General features: G+C 38.8%; 2 protein-coding genes across 2 annotated transcripts; both read left to right on the top strand.

Moving 5' to 3' along the window:
* Positions 1-1,201: 1,201 nt before the first annotated feature.
* On the top strand, positions 1,202-9,558 carry LOC137996283 (uncharacterized). The gene is made up of 5 exons (XM_068841696.1): positions 1,202-1,446; positions 1,685-1,864; positions 3,792-3,923; positions 6,044-6,240; positions 6,981-9,558. The coding sequence occupies exons 1-5, from the start codon at positions 1,263-1,265 to the stop codon at positions 7,077-7,079; spliced, it is 792 nt and encodes a 263-aa protein (XP_068697797.1). The 5' UTR covers positions 1,202-1,262; the 3' UTR covers positions 7,080-9,558.
* A 7,468-nt stretch (positions 9,559-17,026) lies between these two features.
* On the top strand, positions 17,027-25,636 carry LOC137996275 (uncharacterized). The gene is made up of 5 exons (XM_068841689.1): positions 17,027-17,274; positions 17,516-17,695; positions 19,567-19,698; positions 22,178-22,374; positions 23,115-25,636. The coding sequence occupies exons 1-5, from the start codon at positions 17,091-17,093 to the stop codon at positions 23,211-23,213; spliced, it is 792 nt and encodes a 263-aa protein (XP_068697790.1). The 5' UTR covers positions 17,027-17,090; the 3' UTR covers positions 23,214-25,636.
* Positions 25,637-25,657: the final 21 nt, after the last annotated feature.

Genomic DNA, 25,657 nt, shown 5'->3' with positions numbered 1-25,657 from the left:
CCCTCTTTATTGGTAAAACAATGACTGTGACTCCGGATTCCGGATTCCGGATTTTAGGGTTGCCCGCTGAATTATATACAGCACAGGGAGTTTTGGGCTTTCAGAATATTATTGAACTCCTGTTTTGCATGTATAATAAGCTCCGTTTACAAGCTGAAATTTTAAGCTAGTGAGTAAATGATGTCACTTTTCCCTAGATCCAACCCTCTGAGGTCCAATCGGTCAGTTTTGAACGTGAGTAATGGCAGACCATAAAATCCAAAACTTACACTCAAAGCAAACAGCCTTTGGACAAAAATCAAAGCTCAACATTGTGCCAATCAGTTGTTAAGCAATCACACTTTCAAAATCTGAAGAAAAAAAGGAAGTGATTCTTTACTCATTTAATGAACACAACAAAATGATCTGCCTATTGCTTAAATTCTCCAGATACATAAGTTCAAAGATCACTTGTCCATTTTGAATACGACTATGGGGTGAAATATTTGGAACATTTACAGGAACTGATTTATTGATGAATTGAATTAAAAGATATAATAACTAAGAAAATTTACATACTGAAAGAAGAATATAAGAATATTACTCATCCAAAGGAAGAAGAGCATATCATAAGTAGAGACATGTTTGAATTCAAAAAAGTAAAATACAAATACACCACCCTACGAAATGAAGAATAAAGAAAGGCAAAATCCGTCACAGGCTGCAATCAATAACCCGCATGCCGCATAAGAAAATTAATCGGAAATACTAACGGTGTCCTCAAGTGTCTCTGGGAACTTTGTCCAGTTGTGTCAACGGAAGCCAGAATCAGCCACAAATTAAGATAAAAATTTGACGCTGAAATGTCGTCCTTAGCTGAACAAATCGCCAATTCACAAGTTTAACACCACAAACGAACGATAGAAAGGTTGAAGCTGAGATAAACAATACTTCACGTATAATATTGATCGGCTTCATTCAAACGACAAGTTTGAGCAAAAGCCGGCAAGACAATACCGTCGCCATGATTTGGTTTCGTTTTCAATGCCAACGTCATGAAGGACACAATAGGATTCAAGGGCAAGATCGGACAAGTACCGCGTCGCGTAAATCCTTCGTAACAAAACGCTTTTCCCTCGCAAGAACCATCGATTTCAAAGAGCCAATCAGAGACAATAAAATTAAGGTAACACCAATCATAGACAATATATTCTTCCAGTCATAACGCGCTAGGAATCGAAATAATCAAAGTGTTTTTCACTTGACTTTTACTTGTGTTTGTGATGGCAGCATCAAAATGTTCGGTCGTGGATTTATTTCTCGATAAATTAAATCTAAGGAAATATCGCGACAATTTTGCCGGCCAAGGGTTTGAGACGGCAACTGATCTATTCCTCTTGGGAGAAAACGACTTACATCTGCTGAATATCGTTTTCGCGGAGGATAGGGCAAAGATTTTGTCTTCAGGTAACTGTCAATTCTGTATTCATGAATACATTTCTCTGTATTGATATAACAACCACAAACTGTTCATTATTTAAGGCAAACGGCAATCGATCATTTGAGGCATTCTGTCTTATATGATACTTTTATTGCTTTTGGGGTCGAACCGGTTTTTAACCTGATAAACTGAGGTCACTATCGAAATTGTGGTGTTTCTGTAAAAACTGAAAAATTCACTTCTTATCCCGTTGTTACTCTGCAGCTAAGGACATAGATATTCAATGGTGGCTGGATGACGTAGAATTAGGCTGTTATACCACTGCATTCAGGAAGGAAGGAGTCAACGCTCTTTCTGATCTACAGAATCCTGAGCTGGTTGATACACTTAGAACAATGACGCAGAAAATGCTACCAGGACATCGAAAGAGATTTCAAAGGGAAGGCAAGTAATACTATTTCATGTTCTTTAACGTTTTGTATTAATTCGTGGGTGAAAACAATATTATTATTGTTTTGAGCAAATTTGCCCCTTTTAACTTTGGTGCCGCATTGCTCCGTCAAGGATGTCAAAGTCGGGCTCAACCTTCCAGTCACAATTACCAAGATCTGCAAACATCGTTATGTCAGCAATGTACGTTATATTCTTCAAATTTATTTCTTGATGCATTCAATTCCCTATTTTTGATAAGTAAACCTATTGTTCAAACAAAATAAATGGGATATTTCCCTAATGACCAAGGGGGGTTTTCCCTTACAGCTCTAAATGCCTCAGTCAGTCTACAAGCTTGAAGTAGTCTTGATTTTATTTTTGGGAAAGAGTACTGATGAAACACGTCAATTGTCGCTGCTTCGGTTCAAATGTGCAGAGGTCCAGATTCTTGGTTCACATCGATTAGAATATTCGTATCTGAATTTCAAGTAACAAAATAAAATTACGGAGGAAAAGACTAGTTAGAGCCGGTTTCAAGTCTTGAAAAGAACGAGGAAACTAAACTAAGAGATTTAAGAGTGAGTGATACCATCCAATCATTGGCACGAATAGGCTTCCAATCACGGATAGTGCATGAGGTTAAACTAGAGAATTCAGTGCCACATCTAGCGGAGACTCTACTACCGGTATAACAGACTCCAATATTTATATGACTCGTTCTTTTATCCACTGCCGAGCCAAACGAGCCATTACTTGCACAGGTCTCGAATGTGGCTCTGTCAGGGTAATTGCTTCTGATGAATATTCTTTTCTACATAAGGTCCGTAGCTCGGCAGCGTCGTGCCAAAAACTCAAGAAAGACAACCAAACAACCGTCAAAATTTCCGATGAGTTAACGAGTTAAGACGGGATCAGTTCGAGGTCATGACACAGTTTTGGTTAATAACGGTCAAATGTATTGGCTTCATAGAAGTACCTTTGTGAATTTAGATGGAATGCTGGGATTCAAATATTTAATATTTCTGAGTTACATAGTAGTTATAGTTGAAATCACGATGAAAGATTGAGGCTTGTCCTTGCACGAGTTTGCCGCTTTTCTTGCGGTTTGTTCTATACTGGCACACAGCAGTGTTGTTTTGACGTAAGGGTATCGTGGCTAACTTATTTTCCAACAACGTAAGGCGTAGTTTTTTATTTCCAACATCAATTGCTTTATTCTTGTAAGTGTATCGTCATCAAAGTGTTACAACATTTTAGCTGCGATTAACAGGAAGAGTGCGAGTAAGAGCAGTTTAGTTTTCGAAGTTTTGTCCTTCCTTTCCAATAAAATCCAGCTCTTCGTTTTAGTTCATTTATAAATTTATCAAAATGATTTTTTCAACGTACGAGTGACTTTACTTGACATTTGTAAAAGAACCTACATTCCGCAAAACTATTTAAATTAGTCGTTCAAACTTTGTTCTTTTGTAAGTTATTCTCAACACACTGTCTAGATGGTAAAGTCAGTCCTGATAACTACCGTATCTCGCTGACTCTCAGTTATTTGGGACCCTGTGGTAAAACACTTGCGCTGTTCAGCTATTTTATCGCAATGTCATGTTGTTCCATTTGACTTTAGAAATTATACACTGAGTCAGCCTCACTGTTGATTCTGTCGGCTGTATTAAGTACATCGCTTGTTTCAGTTATTCTCACATTATTTGCTTACTTGACACAATGACATACCGTGTTATTGTCTCTCTGATCACTGTTTAACTTGTTCCTGTGTTGTAGTCTTATAATAAGCCTTGAGTGTTTCACGATGTCCTTGAATTTCTTTTCTTCGCATCACGAACTTTTGTGATCGGAACACCTTCAATTTTCTGCAATTTTGATCAGGGTTAACAAAACCTGTCTCATCCATCTACTGCCTCTTTTGACATCATTTTGTTCCCTGCAGCATCATTGTTACGATGTCAGGAGCCGGAGGAAATTGAAGTTATTGGATACTGGGGGCAACCAACAGAAATGACGGAAAACAAGTATCCTTTCCTCATCGTCCCTGGGTTTCTTAAATCTGGCAAAGGAGAAGGTATGTAAGTTGCATCTTCAGTTTGCTTCACGAATGATGTTCAATTCCCTTAGATCGCAAAGATGAGGCCTGTGTAGCTAAAATATTCAGGTGAATGCCAAAGCAATTTCTAGACCTGATCAACATTATGTTGTTTTAGAAGACCCATTTACTTTGGTCAGCAGTTAGCAGCACCACTCTTGTCCCAGACACAAATAATCTAGTCAGGATATTGAATATTGCTGTGTTATCTAATGTCAGTCAGTCAGTTGGCGGTGACTATCGACCAGTTACGTACCAGTTGGTGTCATATCGAACGATCGTCAGAGATGCAGCTGTGAATTGGGTAATTAAAAATAAACTTTTATGGTGAGAGAGAGAGACTTTATTTTACGAGGGTAACACGTGACAGTAACTAACATTACTGATGAACTTGTGGCCCTCAATCAATGGTCAATCAATTAGAGACCAACTCAGCTAGTGATATCCCAACAGTTTTTCAATGTTGACTCAACAGGGAAATTGTCACTGAGTAAGTTTTGCTTTTCATGATTTGCCAGTCCTCTAGAAAATTAGTGAGACAAGGTCAATGAATAAGTAAGCACTTATCCAGCAAGCCAGTCTTTCAGTCAGTCAAATAGTTAGTCAGTCTGTCAATCAGTCATTCAGGAACTCAGTCTATTTCGTCAGTCTGTCAGTTGGCTCTCAGTTTGGAAACTCATTTAATCGGCCAATCAAGGAGTCAGTCAGTCACTGAGTGGACTGACATGCTATCCACTCAATTGCCACAGAAGAGTAAAAAAGTCTTTACAAGGTAATTGCCTAGTTTCAATATTAGTTGTGTTATACCCATCAAGAGTCATCAAGCCGAAATCCCAATTGCAACACATCTCTTTTTGCTCTGAGTTTAATAATCATTCAAAGTATATACATACATGATATTATAGGATAACTGGAAAGGGACCACTTGCTATATATTGCAACTTAAAAGTAATCAGCTGAGCAGCCAGTCAATCAATATTTCTCATTCACCTGTCTTTTAATAAGGAGGTCTTCCAGTTAATTGGCTGCTTGGTTAGTTGGTTAAACAACCAGTCAGGCAACAGGTCGAGTGGTTAGCCACACAGTTGCATGACCTGTCATTGGGAGCCTATGAAAATGTCTAAAGTGTGTAATCTGTTTTGAGTGTTTTAGTCATTCACCACAACTGAGGAACAGTGGCAACTTCACATGTTAGTCGTGAAGTTTGCTCAAATTTACTTAACTTGAAAGTACCTAAACTCTAGTGTGGAGTCGTATGATATCAGCTCTGTTTATAACAATAAGTAAGACATAACTATTCACCCCTGGTGTGCATTTAGTCCAGAGTAGTCAGCTAATCAAGACATTGATTGCCGAGTGATTCTTGATCTGTGTATGATCAAGGATCTTTGAGTAGTTTAGTAGAAATTATTTCCCAGGGAAAACATACAGTTGGTTTCGGGATTGTTTCTTAATTTGAGTTTATTCTAAAGAAAAGAATGGCCCTTTAATACTCATCTCTTGCTCAGGACCTTATAAACGTTGGCCAATGGAAATATCTTTACAAATAATGCTCATAGAGCGTTTTCACTCACGTGACCAGTAACCATATTGGATTACTAAAACAAAAGAAAGTATTTGCATAAAAATAGAGTTCAATTCCCGTAGGATTAGTTTGGTACAAATAAGTTCTCTTTTTTCCCTGTTGTCATCCCCCTCTGGATTGGTCTTTCAACGGCTGCTGTTAATGCTGAGTCTGTTACTGCCTTCCAAAGCGAATGCTGTGCCAACCATAAGACAATGTTCCAACGCAATGTAAATATTTATATGTTGTAAATAATTTAATTTAGGTATTTGTTTATTTTTTTCCCCTTTTCGCTTCCGTTGCTTATTGTTTTAGTATCCTGTATAGTCTCACGACTTCTAGGATTATTAAATATGTATGTTTGTATGATACACCATCATGGCCGCCATTCCTTTGTTTTGGAACACCAACATGGCGGCCGTGATATCATGTGAAAACGCTTCTAAAACATGCATCAACTCCCGATCACGAATTTTTTATTTGCGCTGGTAAGGGGACTCAAGAAAGAAAATGAGAATATCTTCTTAAATTTTAGGGGCTTTGTCATCAGAGTCGATCAATTTTACTGTGGATTCTGGTAGCGAAGTGTGCGTTACCGTTTATGACCATTTAATTGATACTTTGAAGCTGGAGCACATTCAGAACATAGAAAGCAGAGGCGTCCACACAGCCGCCAAGAAACCCCTTTACAAGGCAGTCCTTAGACTTGGAAAAAGTGAAATCACAGTTGAGGTGCGGTCTTGATACCTTTTTGTATATCAACAATATTTTTCTTTTTTAAACTTTAAACTTTAAACTTTCAGGATGAAATGATCAATTGTTATGACACACTTCCGATCAGATCGTTTTTACTTTTCGTTTGAAATTCGGTCAAAGTTAATTTGTCGCGCAGCATACGTTTACAGAGTCCAATTTTCGCCGTTTCACTAACCACAACGAAAATCTCTACCGCCATGTTATTCAAAGCACTGGTTACCCGTTAGGGAAGCCTCGATTCTGTGCGAGGCGTAACTGTAAAATTGTGCACCATCCCAGAGACCTTGGGACTTTTGATGACGCAAAACTTGACTCTCATCACGATTGGGTATACTTCGAAATTGGTCACCGATTATCATTGTCGGTGCTGATAGAAACAAGGCGTCTTCTTTATAGCTACGGAAAAGCGACTCTGTAAGTCAGGGCCGTAGCCAGTATGAGGCAAACCGAGGCAGTTGCCTCAGTTTTTTGTTGTTGTGATTTTTCAAAATAAAGCGTGATTCCAGCATTCTCTTTAAAATGTACTCATCATAAACACCGACGAAGCGAATTTAACCATGGAAATTGCCTCAGTCATAATTTTTTTCTGGCTACGGCCCTGTAAGTAGGTCCTATTTCTATTTTATTTAAGCCTTTTTGATGAATCTGATCATGCTCCGTCTACATCATGTCTCGTATTGTCATATACAAGTCCTAATGTTATTATTTTCTTACAGGTTATGCCTGACAGATTTTGTACAGTTGGCATCCCAGTCATGAGAAAATTTAGCCATCACATAGATGGGAAAAGTCACCGATGGCTAAAAGATCGATGATACCCAAATTCGTCGCGCTGGAAACGAACCAGAGACTATGAGCAGTCTCTCTTTTGCGGCGAAGTCTGTCGAGCAAGTAGAAATAAATCAGCGAAGAAATAAATTTGGTAAGCGCCGCGTAGGACCTTGTTGACAGATGTCCGGCGGATAGCCAATCACATTTTTGCGTTGTGCGCGCAACTCAGAATTCAAAGTCCATGGCTTGGTCCGTAGCCTTAAGGGAGGGTCTCAATGGGGGGGAGGGGGGGTCTCTTTGACGGTTGACGGTTAAAAATAAGTCGTTTTGACGGTTGACGGTTAAATTTTAGGTCATTTGACGGTTGACGGTTAATTTTTCGGAATGACGTTTATCACACGAATTTAAAGCACAAATTTGACTGTAAGTTTTGATAAAACGATATGTTTTTTCTCATATTTGAATACTGGATTTAATCCTATAATTTGTTCACTAAAAATAAGGTTATTGGTCTTCAACTATGTCAACTATGTGTATTATTAGCGTAATTACATCACCTCCCTTACCGCTGGACGTATTACGACACCGGAAGTGTTAACCGACGGAAGTCAGTTCTGTCGCTAGCCGGTTTTACTTGAGACTACAAGTAAAAATATGTATTTCTGTGATATATTAAAATGATCAATTATTAACAGCTTGACTTGACCCCATTCAAGTCAATCGGTCTCGATCGTTTAAGGATATCTGAGAAATTTGACGCCTAATTTTGGCTCGCTCATTTGACGGTTGACGGTAAAATATTCCGTTTTTGACGGTTGACGGTCAAGTTTTGGGCCATTTGACGGTTGACGGTTAACCCCATTGAGACCCTCTTAAGGTGCTGTTACACTGTAAAATGTTTCGTGCACGAAAAGTAGAACATGGTTCTACTTTCCGCAACGGCTCTTGCAACTTGTCTCGCAAAGATTTTGGCCGTTGCAGGGTATGTTACACTGTAAAATGTTTCGTGCAGCTTGTACCGCCACAATGTCGCCAAAACATCGCGAAACAAGTTGCACGAAACATTTCGCAGTGTAACAGCGCTTAAGCTACGGTAATACGAGCAACAAAAAATATGTGTTGCAAGTTGTACTTTCAGCAACAAAATCTCCAAAATGCTGCCCGTCTTACCTCTCCAAAGCAACTTGTTTCAAAACAAAATCACTCATAGATTAATTAATTAAGCTTACGTGACCTCGTAGCTGGCCAATCAGAGGCCTGAATTCTCGCAACTTGCAACACATTTTTTTTGTTGCGAGACAGGTTGTGCGTGGGATGTAAAACGAGCGACATCGCTTTTCAACTAGTTTCGCAGCAACGTTGCGAGACAAGTTGGACGTTCTTTTTGCTCGTATTACCGTAGCTTTACATAATGTTTTTTCCCTGATTTATTTTACTCGCGCAACGAACTTCGCCGGAAAAGAGGGACTGTTCGTAGTCTAAACGAACAGAGCCCTGATTAGTCGTTTTAGGCTAAAAGAACAGGAGCTTTGGAAAAAATCTATCGTAACTAAACCCATCGTTCGTTTTAAAATTTGGATGTACATATACGTTGAAGTGGCACGTTGAACACTTTCGGCGTTCACGACCTACTCGATTTTACCTTAATTAAAGGGGCTAGGTCACGCTATTTTAGGTAATTTTGTTTCATTTTGTTAATTATGAGGTCTAAACGTCAAATTGGCAGAACAAGAGTCTTTCATTTGCAAAATCACGGCCACTTAACAACTGAGAATGATTTTCCAGCTTTGTAAATGACATTTTGATATAGATTGATATAAATTTGAAAAAAGGTGGGCCGACGTTTTTCAAATTTACCCAAATTCAATCCACTTCAATCCTCTCCAGTTTTGTCCATCCATGTCCCTTCTTGGCTTCCCTGTGTTTTGTTAGAGTTCTTCTATAGGTAGTTTTGAACAGTTATTTTGATATTTTAGTGAATTCTATGAACATTCGATCAGTGCTGAAATTGCCTAAACTTGCGTGACCTAGCCCCTTTAATAAACCAGGTGGTGACACGCTCTCGGGATATTTATTTTGTTGGATGAAAATACCATCAAGAACCTTGCGAAGTGAATAGAGTAAACAAGGAAAAATGAGTGTACATTTACGTGTGTACAAATGTTGACCGAATAGAAGTTACCATCATTTTATACAGGCGAATTTGACCGACCAATAATTTGCACGAACAAATTTGGTGCATTCGAAAAAGTCCTCACAAAATAACAAATTTTAGCGAATTAAAGAAATTATCAGACTAATATCTCGATTTACATAAAAATAACTAAATAAGTTGGGGAAGGAAAGAAAGAAAGAATGAATGAATAAATGAACCCACATATAGCTTTAAATGCAATTAAAGTTTTCTTAATATTAGAGAATTTCCTCTGTGAACGTTATTTATTAAAATTATCAAGAAATACAGTTGCAGTTTTTTGTTAAATTTGAAATCCGTTTATACTCCCTCACAGCATTCTTAACTTCATAAATTGTGTTAGTTTCAAGGAGGCTCGAAAGGGTTTCAACACTTCTAAGAAGATTTGGTTTTATCAACGGAGTTGATAATGTAAATTGGCCACCGTACAGAGATTCTAAAAGCTGACGTTTCGAGCGTTAGCCCTTCGTCAGAGCGAATCGAGGGATTATGGGTTACGTGTAACTACACGTAACCCATAATCCCTCGATTCGCTCTGACGAAGGGCTAACGCTCGAAACGTCAGCTTTTAGAATCTCTGTACGGTGGCCAATTTACATTATCAACTCCGTTGATAAAACCAAATTTTTGTATACTACTTCCCCACCGACGCAGCACCACAGTTTCTTTAGAAACTACCCCTTCACTTCTAAGAAGACTCTGTTTAGATCGAATGACGCTAAACAACACTGTATCACGTAACAGCAATGTTATGGTACCATATGAAACACTGATCATTTCCAAACAAGAAGTGATCATTATTGTGATGTAATTAGTTACTTTGGTGATCCCCCTCTTTTATTGCTGAAAAGTAATTAGAAGAACTTTCGGCAAAGTTTAAAAAAATTCTGTCTAGAGGATTCAGAGCTACCGTAACGAAATCACAACATTAAGGTGGCTCTGAATCCACTACACAGAATTTCTTTAAAATTTGCAGAAAGTTTCATCTAGCCCTCTGATAAACCGTGGAGACGGAAATTGACTGTTGCCATGCGGCTTCCTCAGCGGAAGCGAAAACGAATCGTAATCTATAAGAAACAGAATTTACAGTTTGACTCTCCTGCAAACGTCTGGCGGGAAGGTAGGCAGCACAAAATTCTACTCTGTTCGTTTTGAACCCGTTTTTTAAATTATCCGGGCTTTGAATTCGTATAGCAAAATACCAGAAGACACATCAAAAGAAACAACACCAAACGGAAACATTAAGGCTACTCGTAGGCTGCATGACTTCCCGTGACGTCCCCCATAAGGGAAAGGAAAACACTACCTAAGTAAGTAACCGTCTTCACCGGAATCGCGTTTTCGCTCACCATCGGCAGCTGCATTCAACTCTTAACTGTTTATAACTTTAAATCCTGTTCAACCTTGCAGTGTAGTTGGATCCATAAACAACAACAATAAGAAGAAGAAGAAGACGAAGAAGAAGAAGAAGAAGAAGAAGAAGAAGAAGAAGAAAAGAATGGTGTTGATAGTAAAAAAAAAGTGTGGCTGATGAAAACCGACGTCGTGCCTGTGGTTGTTAATTGGAGCTTTGGGGGTTGTTGGTGACTGGATCGGTTGCGTGTTAATGTCCAATTTCAAGCGTTGTAGAAAGGGGCACTTATAGGGACTATAGGAACTGGCAACATTCTAAGAAGGATCCTAAGATTCTGAGATCGCAGGTTGTGACGTGGTGAACAAACGTTGCCACGTCAACATCGATCCACCAGATGACGATGACGATGTAGATGATGATGATGAACTTTCTTTTAAGTGTCAACTGTATTTAGTCTATTTAGCGCTGGGACACTGTACAGAGTTTAATCTTATTGTATGACTAGCTCCTTGAGCGGGCAAGATGAAACAAATCCCGCGCTGTGATTCGCTACCCGAGCGGGCAAGATGGAGCTCTACTGCCCGCTCGGGATTTCTCGCTTGGTCCCGCAAGATCAAAGATCATGTTTTTGGTGTTCTATCCCATATAATAAATCCTTTATTGACCAAGCTTGTTCGGTCAAGATGGCTGGATATTGGCCTCGTTCTTTTTTTGTGTGTTTATGGCCCTCGGCTTCGTCTCGGTCCACAAACACGCACAAAAAGAACTTGGCCAATATCCAGCCATCTTGACCTCACGCTTGGTCAATAACCCATATACATCAAAAGTGTAGCTTGGTTATTGAGGAGACGGGAAAACAAGAAAACCCGGAGAAAAACCTCTCGGAGCATAATAGAGAACCAACAAACTAAACATTTGTTCAGACAAACCTTTTATGAGAGTTTTTGTATCGTCCTACTTTCACATTGCTTCTGTATGAATTGGTTTTGACTTGACGTCACAGGTGGGCCCTGCATGTGACATCAAGTCAAATGAACAAAGTGGAACGATACGAAAACTCTGATAAAAGGTTTGTCTGAACAAACAACAAGAGCAACAACGTGTCTCTTATGTTTTTTTTGGTTTTTTTGCGATATACGAAAACTTTTTCAAGCCTCCTTTCCTTCGCGTTAATAGTTATCTGGTTTTCTTATTTTCGAAATTGGTTTCTGTTTTCGGGTTTCCGGAATCCCTGACATGCATGGGTTTCCCAAGCCACAAAACTAATAGGCCATTTCCGAGTTCATGTGTGCCTCCTCTTCAAAGGGAGTCTAGGTGCGAGGTTTTTCTTATGAAAAACCATCACAAAAACTTCGCACTTTAGACTCACTTGGAAGGGGAGGCAGACATGAACTCGGAAATCGGTGCGCATCTAATTACTTTCATAACATAAATCCACTTAGTGCGAGCGTTTGTTTGACAACAACTTTGTCACCAATGTTACTCGCATTCCCACAACGGTTACGTCGACGATTTGTTTGTTTTTATTTTTGTTTTGTTTCCGACTTTCGTATTTTGGTTTGCTAAATTCCTTGTAAAGTTGCATGGGGGCGTTAGGGCAAGCGACTTGGGGACGTGGGAACGTGGTGGGAAACGTGGGGTCAATATACCGGTGAGGGTTGGCAGAAAAGGACTAGATAATAGCAGGGGTTTGTAAGGTTAGAAGAAATGCAGTTTTCAACATGACCACCAGGAAAAGTCAAAACTCCTAACTTTTTCGCAATACCGACTGACCTAGCCTGTTGAATATTTTTATTTTTTTGCGGCTTGAATGCAAGGGCATCTTTTGATTTTACTTAAAAGGATACAAAATACATGAAGACATATTCTTAAAGGTTAGCTCTAGGTATATAACATAAACAATGCAAAATTACACTGGTGGAAGCATAAGCTGATTGGCATTAGGAAATCCCCAGTATTAAGTGTCAATCATGATGCCCTATGCAATATCAACACAAAACACCCAAGAAGGAGAGCAATTTTGTAAATTGGTTTTCCATGGGAATTTAAGTGACTGTGTTAAAGATGAAACAACAACAATGACATTCAATGTAAGGAGAAATGTAGACTCAGAAAAACATCCGAGTCCCAGATGGAATTTGAACCCACGACCCTCTGTGATCTAGTCGGATGCTCTAACCAATGAGCTACTGGAGATTCTATGGTGAGCAAGGGTCAATTTGTGGGTCTCGACTGGAACCACATCGCGCGGCTACACAGCCAAGTATTGACTAGCATATTTGAAACTCACTAACAGCATCGCGCTGTCACATTAATGCATATCAAGATGCAGCCAACCAACCTCCAAAGTGAGTGTGTTAAAGATGAAACAACAACAATGATATTCAATGTAAGGAGAAATGTAGACTGGGAAAAATATCCGAGTCCCAGATGGGATTTGAACCCACGACCCTCCGTGATCTAGTCGGATGCTCTAACCATGCTGGGTCTCGACTGGAACCGCATCGCGCGGCTACACAGCCAAGTATTGACTAGCATATTTGAAACTCACTAACAGCATCGGGCTGTCACATTAATGCATATCAAGATGTAGCCAACCAACCTCCAAAGTGAGTGTGTTCAAGATGAAACAACAACAATGATATTCAATGTAAGGAGAAATGTAGACTGGGAAAAATATCCGAGTCCCAGATGGGATTTGAACCCACGACCCTCCGTGATCTAGTCGGATGCTCTAACCATGCTGGGTCTCGACTGGAACCGCATCGCGCGGCTACACAGCCAAGTATTGACTAGCATATTTGAAACTCACTAACAGCATCGGGCTGTCACATTAATGCATATCAAGATGTAGCCAACCAACCTCCAAAGTGAGTGTGTTCAAGATGAAACAACAACAATGATATTCAATGTAAGGAGAAATGTAGACTCGGAAAAATATCCGAGTCCCAGATGGGATTTGAACCCACGACCCTCCGTGATCTAGTCGGATGCTCTAACCACTGAGCTACTGGAAATTGACCCTTGCTCACCATAGAGTCTCCAGTAGCTCAGTGGTTAGAGCATCAGACTAGATCATGGAGGGTCGTGGGTTCAAATCCCATCTGGGACTCGGATATTTTTCCGAGTCTACATTTCTCCTTACATTGAATATCAATTTAAGTGACATAACATTTTTTAATAAACCGATCCGACAGGCTGGTTTTTATATAGTGTGTGAAACCACACTTTAGTCTGCTTTCAAGCATAAAGCTATGGTTTTTGAAAACAAAAAAGTAAGCATCAATCAACCATCATCAAATGTAACATGAAACAAATCCAACTGTCCACTTCCCTTCCCCCCCCCCCCCCGATCCTCCCTACAGGGGGTTTTGTAGGTAGAGTCTTTTCAAACACATATTCTTAGAAATAGAGGGAGGTCTGAACATGTGTATCTAGTGCATTATGAGTATCATGCTGTCTACAGAGCTTTTGCAAGTCATCATGTTATGATTTTAAGTGTATTTGATTGTTATCCTTCTGACCATTGTTAAAACTAAATAGATCGTTTTCATGTGACGTCATTGTTTTCTAAAATCCAAAACTAAAGGGCCACGAAAGTTTTTATCCTCATCAGGCATAAGAGGCGGTAAATTTGTATCCATTTGCAATTTTAAAGCTTAATAGCGTGTTTCGTTTGGAAACCAGAGCATTTTGAATTTCTGAGTTATAGCAGTGCGTGACACGAGGCAACGATCGAGTTTATTGAGAAATATATATTTATCTCATGGTTTTGAGCCTTTTTAGAATTTAAAGCATTAGGAAAAGTGCTTAGGTAAATAGCTGTCTGTTCAGTACAGATGATCACTCGCCTAGATAGCCAAAGTAAGTAACAGCTGTTGACACTATTTTCCGGCCGCCATATTGGTGCACCACAGATGTGCACCAACATGGCGTTTTCATACTGGACTCTGTAAATTTCTGCGAAACATTTCGACTAATATCTGAAGTTTGGGGAAACGCACAGGCCTAAAACTTGGAGAAGTGTCTTCTTCATTTATCTTCTACAACATCACGAATTCTTGACTTTTTCTACTGGATGGTTTTCGATTTATTCTTTTATTGCATGACAGTGAAAACGATCTATACCCCTTAAACATAGGAGGGATTGTGACCCTACATTGGTTCCAGGAATGCACTTCCATTTCTACCAATGGTTTCTTTCTGTTTCCATATCTGGCAATGATGCTTTTGCCTACTGTACACTTGCTTTTGATGCTGTATCTCAAAGGAAAAGGCATTCACAACTGTGCTAGTGTGAGGACTTAAGGAACCAAAATAGATCTAATGGATTATATTTTTCTGATGTGCATTGTAGTTGAAGTTTCATACTTGCAGTAATATTCATACCCTAAATGGAGGTTGCCAAATAATAGAGATAACATATTCACCTGTTACCGTTTTCTAACTCATAAACTTCAAAGAAGGATTTCAAGTTCTCAATACAATGAGTGGCAGTGTTGTAATCACACTGATATGTTTTTTTAACAAACTTGTGACAAAGGCAATAGTTTAAAATGATACAACACTGATGCAAACAATGAAGGGTTTGCAGAATACCGAATGGTTAACTAGGTCTAAGCCGCGATTTTTAAAATGGTTAGCTTTTAGTTATGGTTGCGTATATGTAGAGTTATTGCTGTCAGATACCCATTTTATGATGTTGGCTGTTTGGTATTCAGCATTTGGCATTCTGCAAAATACCCCTACCAATGCAAACATTGAAGAAGGCTTTTTCAACAACACCATTTAAAGTGCTACTATGACCAAAAAATCAATTTTTATTTTTATTTGGATTTGAAAACTATGTAAATAAACAGTAAATGACCCAATTTTTCAGCCTTGATTTCAAGAAGACACCTGTTTATTGTAACTAGACTTTTCCTAATTAATGGTCTACCAACTTTAAAATCTTGAGAGAGCTGAATTGAGGAGAAAATGATGTCAAAGACTCAGTGTGTACGCAGCTGAATTAATATGGAGCACGGGGAGTTTTTCACTGAACTCCTGTTTTGCATATATAATAAGCTTCATTTACAAGCTGAAATTTTAAGCTAGTGAGTAAATGATGTCACTTTTCCATAGATCCAACCCTCTGAGGTCCAATCGGTCAGTTTTGAACGTGAATAATGCCAGACCATAAAATCCAAAACTTACACTCAAAGTAAATAGCCTTTGGACAAAAATCAAAGCTCTACATTGTGCCAATCAGTTGTTAAGCAATCACACTATCAAAATCTGAAGAAAAAAATGAAGTGATTTTTTTTTTTTAAATCATAGTAGCACTTTCATTTTAATACTCATTTAATGACAGAAATGTACATATTTTTAAGTAAAGGTTATAGACGAAATGGAGAAGTGATCCTGGCATTTCTTGCATTCAACGAGTCCTTGATGGGAACAAATGATTATGACCAACAAATATTGATCATCCGCTCACTGCTCGGTTTTATAGCACAGTTGGGTGAGCATTGCATCGGCATCGCTGAGGTCACGGATTCGAAACCCGTTCAGTCCACCTGAATTTTTAAATCACTTCTCCATTTTACGTTAAGCCACACTTAAAAATATCTACATTTCTTTAACTCATCGAGTCGGAACAAATGAACGCAACAAAATGATCTGCCAATTGCTTAAATTCTCCAGATACATAAGTTCAAGGATCACTTCTCCATTTTGAATACGACTCTGGGGTGAAATATTTGGAACATTTACAGGAACTGATTTACTGATGAATTGAATTAAAAGATATAATAACTAAGAAAATTTAAATACTGAAAGAAGAATATAAGAATATTACTCATCCAAAGGAAGAAGAGCATATCATAATTTAAAATACAAAATACAAATACAGTACCCTACGAAATGAATTGAAGAATAAAGGAAGGCAAAATCCGCCACAGGCCGCAATCAACAAGCCCCATGCCGCATAAGAAAATTAATCGGAAACACTAACGGTGTCCTCAAGTGTCCCTGGGAACTTTGTCCAGTTGTGTCAACGGAAGCCAGAATCAGGCACAAATTATTAAAGATAAAAATTTGACGCTGAAATGTCGTCCTTCGCTAAACAAATCGCCAATTCACAAGTTTAACACCACAAACGAACGATAGAAAGGTTGAAGCTGAGATAAACAATACTTCACGTATAATATTGATCGGCTTCATTCAAACGACAAGTTTGAGCAAAAACCGGCAAGACAATACCGTCGCCATGATTTGGTTTCGTTTTCAATGCAACGTCATCAAGGAGACAATAGGATTCGAGGGCAAGATCGGACATGTAGCGCGTCGCGTAATCCTTCGTGACAAACGCTTTTCCCTCGCAAGAACCATCGATTTCAAAGAGCCAATCAGAGACAATAAAATTAAGGTAAACACCAATCATAGACAATATATTCTTCCAGTCATAACGCGCTGGGAATCGAAATAATCAAAGTGTTTTTTACTTGACTTTTACTTGTGTTTGTGATGGCAGCATCAAAATGTTCGGCCGTGGATTTATTTCTCGATAAATTAAATCTAAAGAAATATCGCGACAATTTTTACAAGCAAGGCTTTGAGAGGGCGACTGATCTATTCCTCTTGGGAGAAAACGACTTAGATCTGCTGAATATCGTTTTCAAGGAGGATAGGGCAAAGATTTTGTCTGCAGGTAACTGTCAATTCTGTATTCATGAATACATTTGTCTGTATTGATATAACAACTACAAACTGTTCATTATTTAAGGCAAACGGCAATCGATCCTTTGAGGCATTCTGTCTTATATGTACTTTTATTGCTTTTGGGGTCGAACCGGTTTTTAACCTGATAAACTGAGGTCACTATCGAAATTGTGGCGTTTCTGTAAAAACTGAAGCAAAAATTCACTTCTTATCCCGTTGTTACTCTGCAGCTAAGGACATAGATATTCAATGGTGGCTGGATGACGTAGAATTAGGCTGTTATACCACTGCATTCAGGAAGAAAGGAGTCAACGCTCTTTCTGATCTACAGAATCCTGAACTGGTTGATACACTAAAAACAATGACGCAGAAAATGCTACCAGGACATCGAAAGAGATTTCAAAGAGAAGGCAAGTAATACTATTTCATGTTCTTTCACGGTTTGTATTATTTCGTGGATGAAAACAATATTATTATTGTTGTGAGCAAATTTGCCCCTTTTAACTTTGGTGCCGCATTGCTCCGTCAAGGATGTCAACGTCGGGCTCAACCTTCCAGTCACAATTACCGAGATCTGCAAACATCGTTATCTCAGCAATGTACGCTATATTCTTCAAATTTATTTGACATGTTTGATGATGCATTCAATTCACTATTTTTCATAAGTAAACCTATTGTTCAAACAAAATAAATGGGATATTTCCCTAATGACGAAGGGGTTTTCCCTTACAGCCCTAAATCCCTCAGCCTGAGTCAGTCTACAAGCTTGAAGTAGTCTTGATTTTATTTTTGGGAAAGAGTACTGATGAAACACGTCAGTTGTCGCTGCTTCGGTTCAAATGTGCAGAGGTCCAGATTCTTGGTTCACATCGATTAGAATATTCGTATCTGCCTCTTCATGTATTAACAAAATAAAATTACGGAGGAAAAGACTAGTTAGAGCCGGTTTCAAGTCTTGAAAAGAACGAGGAAACTAAACTAAGAGATTTAAGAGTGAGTGATACCATCCAATCATTGGCACGAATAGGCTTCCAATCACGGATAGTGCATGAGGTTAAACTAGAGAATTCAGTGCCACATCTAGCAGAGACTCTACTACCGGTATAACAGACTACAATATTTATATGACTCGTTCTTTTATCCACTGCCGAGCCAAACGAGCCATTACTTCCACAGGTCTCGAATGTGGCTCTATCAGGGTAATTGCTTCTGGTGAATATTCTTTTCTACATAAGGTCCGTAGCTCGGCAGCGTCGTGCCAAAAACTCAAGAAAGACAACCAAAAAACCGTCCAAATTTCCGATGAGTTAACGAGTTAACACGGGAACCGTTCAAAGTCATGACACAGCTTTGGTTAATAACGGTCAAATGTATTGGCTTCATAGAAGTGCCTTTGTCAATTTGGTTGGAATGCTGGGATTCAAATATTTAATATTTCTGAGTTACATAGTAGTTATATTTGAAATCACGATGAAAGATTGAGGCTTGTCCTTGCACGATTTTGCCGCTTTTCTTGCGGTTTGTTCAATACTGGCACACAGCAGTGTTGTTTTGACTTTAGGGTATCCTGGCTAACTTATTTTCCAACAACGTAAGGCGTAGATTTTTTATTTCCAACATCAATTGCTTTATTCTTGTAAGTGTATCGTCTTCAAAGTGTTACAACATTTTAGCTGCGATTAACAGGATAGGATTCCAGCTCTTCGTTTTAGTTCATTTATAAATTTATCAAAATGATTTTTTCAACGTACGAATGACTTTACTTACCATTTGTAAAAGAACCTACATTCCGCAAAACTATTTAAATTAGTCGTTCAAACTTTGTTCTTTTGTAAGTTATACTCAACACACTGTCTAGATGGTAAAGTCAGTCCTGATAACTACCGTATCTCGCTGACTCTCAGTTCTGTGGGACCCTGTGGTGAAACCCTCGCGCTGTTCAGCTATTTTATCAGCAATGTCATGTTGTTCCATTTGAGTTAAGAAATTATACACTGAAGTCAGCCTCACTGTTTATTCTGTCTGTATTCAGTAGATCGCATGTTTCAGTGATTCTCACATTATTTGATTACTTGACACAATGACATACCGTGTTATTGTCTCTCTGATCACTGTTTAACTTGTTCCTGTGTTGTGGTCTTATAATAAGCCTTGAGTGTTTCACAATGTCCTTGAATTTCTTTTCTTCCGAACTTTTGTGATCGGAACACCTTCAATTTTCTACAATTTTGATTAGGGTTAACATCTAATGCCTCTTTTGACATCATTTTGTTCCCTGCAGCATCATTGTTACGATGTCAGGAGCCGGAGGAAATTGAAGTTATTGGATACTGGGGGCAACCAACAGAAATGACGGAAAACAAGTATCCTTTCCTCATCGTCCCTGGGTTTCTTAAATCTGGCAAAGGAGAAGGTATGTAAGTTGCATCTTCAGTTTGCTTCACGAATGGTGTTCAATTCCCTTAGATGGCAAAGATGAGGCCTGTGTAGCTACAATATTCAGGTGAATGCCACAGCAATTTCTAGACCTGATCAACATTATGTTGTTTTAGAAGACCCATTTACTTTGGTCAGCAGTTAGCAGCACTACTCTTGTCCCAGACACAAATAAACTAGTCAGGATATTGAATATTGTTGTGTTATCTAATGTCAGTCAGTCAGTTGGCGGTGAATATCGACCAGTTACGTACCAGTTGGTGTCATATCGAACGATCTTCAGAGATGCAGCTGTGAATTGGGTAATTAAAAAAAAACTTTCATGGTCAATCAATTAGAGACCAACTCAGCTAGTGATAGGCCACCAGTTTTTCAATATTGACCCAACAGCCAGATTGTCAGTAGGTAGGTTTTGCTTTTCATGATTTGCCAGTCCTTTAGCAAATTAGTGAGACAAGGTCAATGAATAAGTAAGCACTTATCCAGCAAGCCGGTCTTTCAGTCAGTCAAATAGTTAGTCAGTCTGTCAATCAGTCATTCAGGAACTCAGTCTATTTCGTCAGTCTGTCAGTTGGCTCTCAGTTTGGAAACTCATTTACTCGGCCAATCAAGGAGTCATTCAGTCACTGAGTGGACTGACATGCTATCCACTCAATTGCCACGGAAGAGTCAAAAAGTCTTTACAAGGTTATTGCCTAGTTTCAATATTAGGGGTGTTATGCCCATCAAGAGCCATCAAGCCGACACGCCAATTGCAACACATCTCTTTTTGCACTGAGTTTAATAATCATTCAAAGTATATACTTATTAAAGACAACGTTTCGGTGTCCTCATGACACCATCATCAGGTCAAATATAATATTTTACAGATAACTCGAATATTAATGTTCAAGATTAAGTTCAAAGTCCCTAGAGGCTAGGTGAAAAGTTTTGCCTTTATCGAGTCACTTTGGATATTCAGACACGGTTTGTGCTCGCGAATAAGCTAGGTTCATTTCCTTATTCGCGAGCACAAACCGTGTCTGAATATCCAAAGTGACTCGATAAAGGCAAAACTTTTCACCTAGCCTCTAGGGACTTTGAACTTAATCTTGAACATTAATATTCGAGTTATCTGTAAAATATTATATTTGACCTGATGATGGTGTCATGAGGACACCGAAACGTTGTCTTTAATAAGTGTGTTTCTGCCCCTAATTTTTATCATCAAATCCATTACATTATCATGTTTGATACAAAGTATATACATACATGATATTATAGGATACCTGGAAAGGTACCACTTGCTATATATTGCAACTTACAGCAATCAGCTGAGCAGCCAGTCAATCAATATTTCTCATTCAGCTATCTTTTAATAAGAAGGCCTTTCAGTTAATTGGCTGCTTGGTTAGTTGGTTAAACAACCAGTCAGGCAACAGGTCGAGTGGTTCGCCACACAGTTGCATGACCTGTCATGGGGAGCCTATAAAAATGTCAAAAGTGTGTAATCTGTTTTTAGTGTTTTAGTCATTCACCACAACTGAGGAACAGTGGCAACTTCACATGTTAGTCGTGAAGTTAGTTCACATTTACTTAACTTGAAAGTACCTAAACTCTAGTGTGGAGTCGTATGGTATCAGCTCTGTTTATGACAATAAGTAAGACATAACTCTCCACCCCTGGTGTGCATTTAGTCCAGAGTAGTCAGCTAATCAAGACATTGATTGCCGAGTGATTCTTGATCTGTGTATGATCAAGGATCTTTGAGTAGTTTAGTAGAAATTATTTCCCAGGGAAAACATACAGTTGGTTTCGGGATTGTTTCTTAATTTGAGTTTATTCTAAAGAAAAGAATGGCCCTTTAATACTCATCTCTTGCTCAGGACCTTATAAACGTTGGCCAATGGAAATATCTTTACAAATAATGCTCATAGAGCGTTTTCACTCACGTGACCAGTAACCATATTGGATTACTAAAACAAAAGAAAGTATTTGCATAAAAATAGAGTTCAATTCCCGTAGGATTAGTTTGGTACAAATAAGTTCTCTTTTTTCCCTGTTGTCATCCCCCTCTGGATTGGTCTTTCAACGGCTGCTGTTAATGCTGAGTCTGTTACTGCCTTCCAAAGCGAATGCTGTGCCAACCATAAGACAATGTTCCAACGCAATGTAAATATTTATATGTTGTAAATAATTTAATTTAGGTATTTGTTTATTTTTTTCCCCTTTTCGCTTCCGTTGCTTATTGTTTTAGTATCCTGTATAGTCTCACGACTTCTAGGATTATTAAATATGTATGTTTGTATGATACACCATCATGGCCGCCATTCCTTTGTTTTGGAACACCAACATGGCGGCCGTGATATCATGTGAAAACGCTTCTAAAACATGCATCAACTCCCGATCACGAATTTTTTATTTGCGCTGGTAAGGGGACTCAAGAAAGAAAATGAGAATATCTTCTTAAATTTTAGGGGCTTTGTCATCAGAGTCGATCAATTTTACTGTGGATTCTGGTAGCGAAGTGTGCGTTACCGTTTATGACCATTTAATTGATACTTTGAAGCTGGAGCACATTCAGAACATAGAAAGCAGAGGCGTCCACACAGCCGCCAAGAAACCCCTTTACAAGGCAGTCCTTAGACTTGGAAAAAGTGAAATCACAGTTGAGGTGCGGTCTTGATACCTTTTTGTATATCAACAATATTTTTCTTTTTTAAACTTTAAACTTTAAACTTTCAGGATGAAATGATCAATTGTTATGACACACTTCCGATCAGATCGTTTTTACTTTTCGTTTGAAATTCGGTCAAAGTTAATTTGTCGCGCAGCATACGTTTACAGAGTCCAATTTTCGCCGTTTCACTAACCACAACGAAAATCTCTACCGCCATGTTATTCAAAGCACTGGTTACCCGTTAGGGAAGCCTCGATTCTGTGCGAGGCGTAACTGTAAAATTGTGCACCATCCCAGAGACCTTGGGACTTTTGATGACGCAAAACTTGACTCTCATCACGATTGGGTATACTTCGAAATTGGTCACCGATTATCATTGTCGGTGCTGATAGAAACAAGGCGTCTTCTTTATAGCTACGGAAAAGCGACTCTGTAAGTCAGGGCCGTAGCCAGTATGAGGCAAACCGAGGCAGTTGCCTCAGTTTTTTGTTGTTGTGATTTTTCAAAATAAAGCGTGATTCCAGCATTCTCTTTAAAATGTACTCATCATAAACACCGACGAAGCGAATTTAACCATGGAAATTGCCTCAGTCATAATTTTTTTCTGGCTACGGCCCTGTAAGTAGGTCCTATTTCTATTTTATTTAAGCCTTTTTGATGAATCTGATCATGCTCCGTCTACATCATGTCTCGTATTGTCATATACAAGTCCTAATGTTATTATTTTCTTACAGGTTATGCCTGACAGATTTTGTACAGTTGGCATCCCAGTCATGAGAAAATTTAGCCATCACATAGATGGGAAAAGTCACCGATGGCTAAAAGATCGATGATACCCAAATTCGTCGCGCTGGAAACGAACCAGAGACTATGAGCAGTCTCTCTTTTGCGGCGAAGTCTGTCGAGCAAGTAGAAATAAATCAGCGAAGAAATAAATTTGGTAAGCGCCGCGTAGGACCTTGTTGACAGATGTCCGGCGGATAGCCAATCACATTTTTGCGTTGTGCGCGCAACTCAGAATTCAAAGTCCATGGCTTGGTCCGTAGCCTTAAGGGAGGGTCTCAATGGGGGGGAGGGGGGGTCTCTTTGACGGTTGACGGTTAAAAATAAGTCGTTTTGACGGTTGACGGTTAAATTTTAGGTCATTTGACGGTTGACGGTTAATTTTTCGGAATGACGTTTATCACACGAATTTAAAGCACAAATTTGACTGTAAGTTTTGATAAAACGATATGTTTTTTCTCATATTTGAATACTGGATTTAATCCTATAATTTGTTCACTAAAAATAAGGTTATTGGTCTTCAACTATGTCAACTATGTGTATTATTAGCGTAATTACATCACCTCCCTTACCGCTGGACGTATTACGACACCGGAAGTGTTAACCGACGGAAGTCAGTTCTGTCGCTAGCCGGTTTTACTTGAGACTACAAGTAAAAATATGTATTTCTGTGATATATTAAAATGATCAATTATTAACAGCTTGACTTGACCCCATTCAAGTCAATCGGTCTCGATCGTTTAAGGATATCTGAGAAATTTGACGCCTAATTTTGGCTCGCTCATTTGACGGTTGACGGTAAAATATTCCGTTTTTGACGGTTGACGGTCAAGTTTTGGGCCATTTGACGGTTGACGGTTAACCCCATTGAGACCCTCTTAAGGTGCTGTTACACTGTAAAATGTTTCGTGCACGAAAAGTAGAACATGGTTCTACTTTCCGCAACGGCTCTTGCAACTTGTCTCGCAAAGATTTTGGCCGTTGCAGGGTATGTTACACTGTAAAATGTTTCGTGCAGCTTGTACCGCCACAATGTCGCCAAAACATCGCGAAACAAGTTGCACGAAACATTTCGCAGTGTAACAGCGCTTAAGCTACGGTAATACGAGCAACAAAAAATATGTGTTGCAAGTTGTACTTTCAGCAACAAAATCTCCAAAATGCTGCCCGTCTTACCTCTCCAAAGCAACTTGTTTCAAAACAAAATCACTCATAGATTAATTAATTAAGCTTACGTGACCTCGTAGCTGGCCAATCAGAGGCCTGAATTCTCGCAACTTGCAACACATTTTTTTTGTTGCGAGACAGGTTGTGCGTGGGATGTAAAACGAGCGACATCGCTTTTCAACTAGTTTCGCAGCAACGTTGCGAGACAAGTTGGACGTTCTTTTTGCTCGTATTACCGTAGCTTTACATAATGTTTTTTCCCTGATTTATTTTACTCGCGCAACGAACTTCGCCGGAAAAGAGGGACTGTTCGTAGTCTAAACGAACAGAGCCCTGATTAGTCGTTTTAGGCTAAAAGAACAGGAGCTTTGGAAAAAATCTATCGTAACTAAACCCATCGTTCGTTTTAAAATTTGGATGTACATATACGTTGAAGTGGCACGTTGAACACTTTCGGCGTTCACGACCTACTCGATTTTACCTTAATTAAAGGGGCTAGGTCACGCTATTTTAGGTAATTTTGTTTCATTTTGTTAATTATGAGGTCTAAACGTCAAATTGGCAGAACAAGAGTCTTTCATTTGCAAAATCACGGCCACTTAACAACTGAGAATGATTTTCCAGCTTTGTAAATGACATTTTGATATAGATTGATATAAATTTGAAAAAAGGTGGGCCGACGTTTTTCAAATTTACCCAAATTCAATCCACTTCAATCCTCTCCAGTTTTGTCCATCCATGTCCCTTCTTGGCTTCCCTGTGTTTTGTTAGAGTTCTTCTATAGGTAGTTTTGAACAGTTATTTTGATATTTTAGTGAATTCTATGAACATTCGATCAGTGCTGAAATTGCCTAAACTTGCGTGACCTAGCCCCTTTAATAAACCAGGTGGTGACACGCTCTCGGGATATTTATTTTGTTGGATGAAAATACCATCAAGAACCTTGCGAAGTGAATAGAGTAAACAAGGAAAAATGAGTGTACATTTACGTGTGTACAAATGTTGACCGAATAGAAGTTACCATCATTTTATACAGGCGAATTTGACCGACCAATAATTTGCACGAACAAATTTGGTGCATTCGAAAAAGTCCTCACAAAATAACAAATTTTAGCGAATTAAAGAAATTATCAGACTAATATCTCGATTTACATAAAAATAACTAAATAAGTTGGGGAAGGAAAGAAAGAAAGAAAGAATGAATGAATAAATGAACCCACATATAGCTTTAACTGCAATTAAAGTTTTCTTAATATTAGAGAATTTCCTCTGTGAACGCTATTTATTAAAATTATCAAGAAATACAGTTGCAGTTTTTTGTTAAATT

The sequence above is a fragment of the Montipora foliosa genome, chromosome 1 (genome assembly GCF_036669935.1).
Source record: "Montipora foliosa isolate CH-2021 chromosome 1, ASM3666993v2, whole genome shotgun sequence".
NCBI lineage: Eukaryota > Metazoa > Cnidaria > Anthozoa > Scleractinia > Acroporidae > Montipora > Montipora foliosa.
This window is presented reverse-complemented; position numbering and strand designations above follow the sequence as displayed.

Bases quoted from the DNA above. Each gene is read 5' to 3' on its own strand.
- LOC137996283 (XM_068841696.1), top strand. From the start codon at position 1,263: ATGGCAGCATCAAAATGTTCGGTCGTGGATTTATTTCTCGATAAATTA. The intron at 1,447-1,684 runs GTAACTGTCAAT...GTTACTCTGCAG, and splicing joins GGCAAAGATTTTGTCTTCAG to CTAAGGACATAGATATTCAA. The intron at 6,241-6,980 runs GTGCGGTCTTGA...ATTTTCTTACAG, and splicing joins AAAGTGAAATCACAGTTGAG to GTTATGCCTGACAGATTTTG.
- LOC137996275 (XM_068841689.1), top strand. From the start codon at position 17,091: ATGGCAGCATCAAAATGTTCGGCCGTGGATTTATTTCTCGATAAATTA. The intron at 17,696-19,566 runs GCAAGTAATACT...TGTTCCCTGCAG, and splicing joins AAAGAGATTTCAAAGAGAAG to CATCATTGTTACGATGTCAG. The intron at 22,375-23,114 runs GTGCGGTCTTGA...ATTTTCTTACAG, and splicing joins AAAGTGAAATCACAGTTGAG to GTTATGCCTGACAGATTTTG.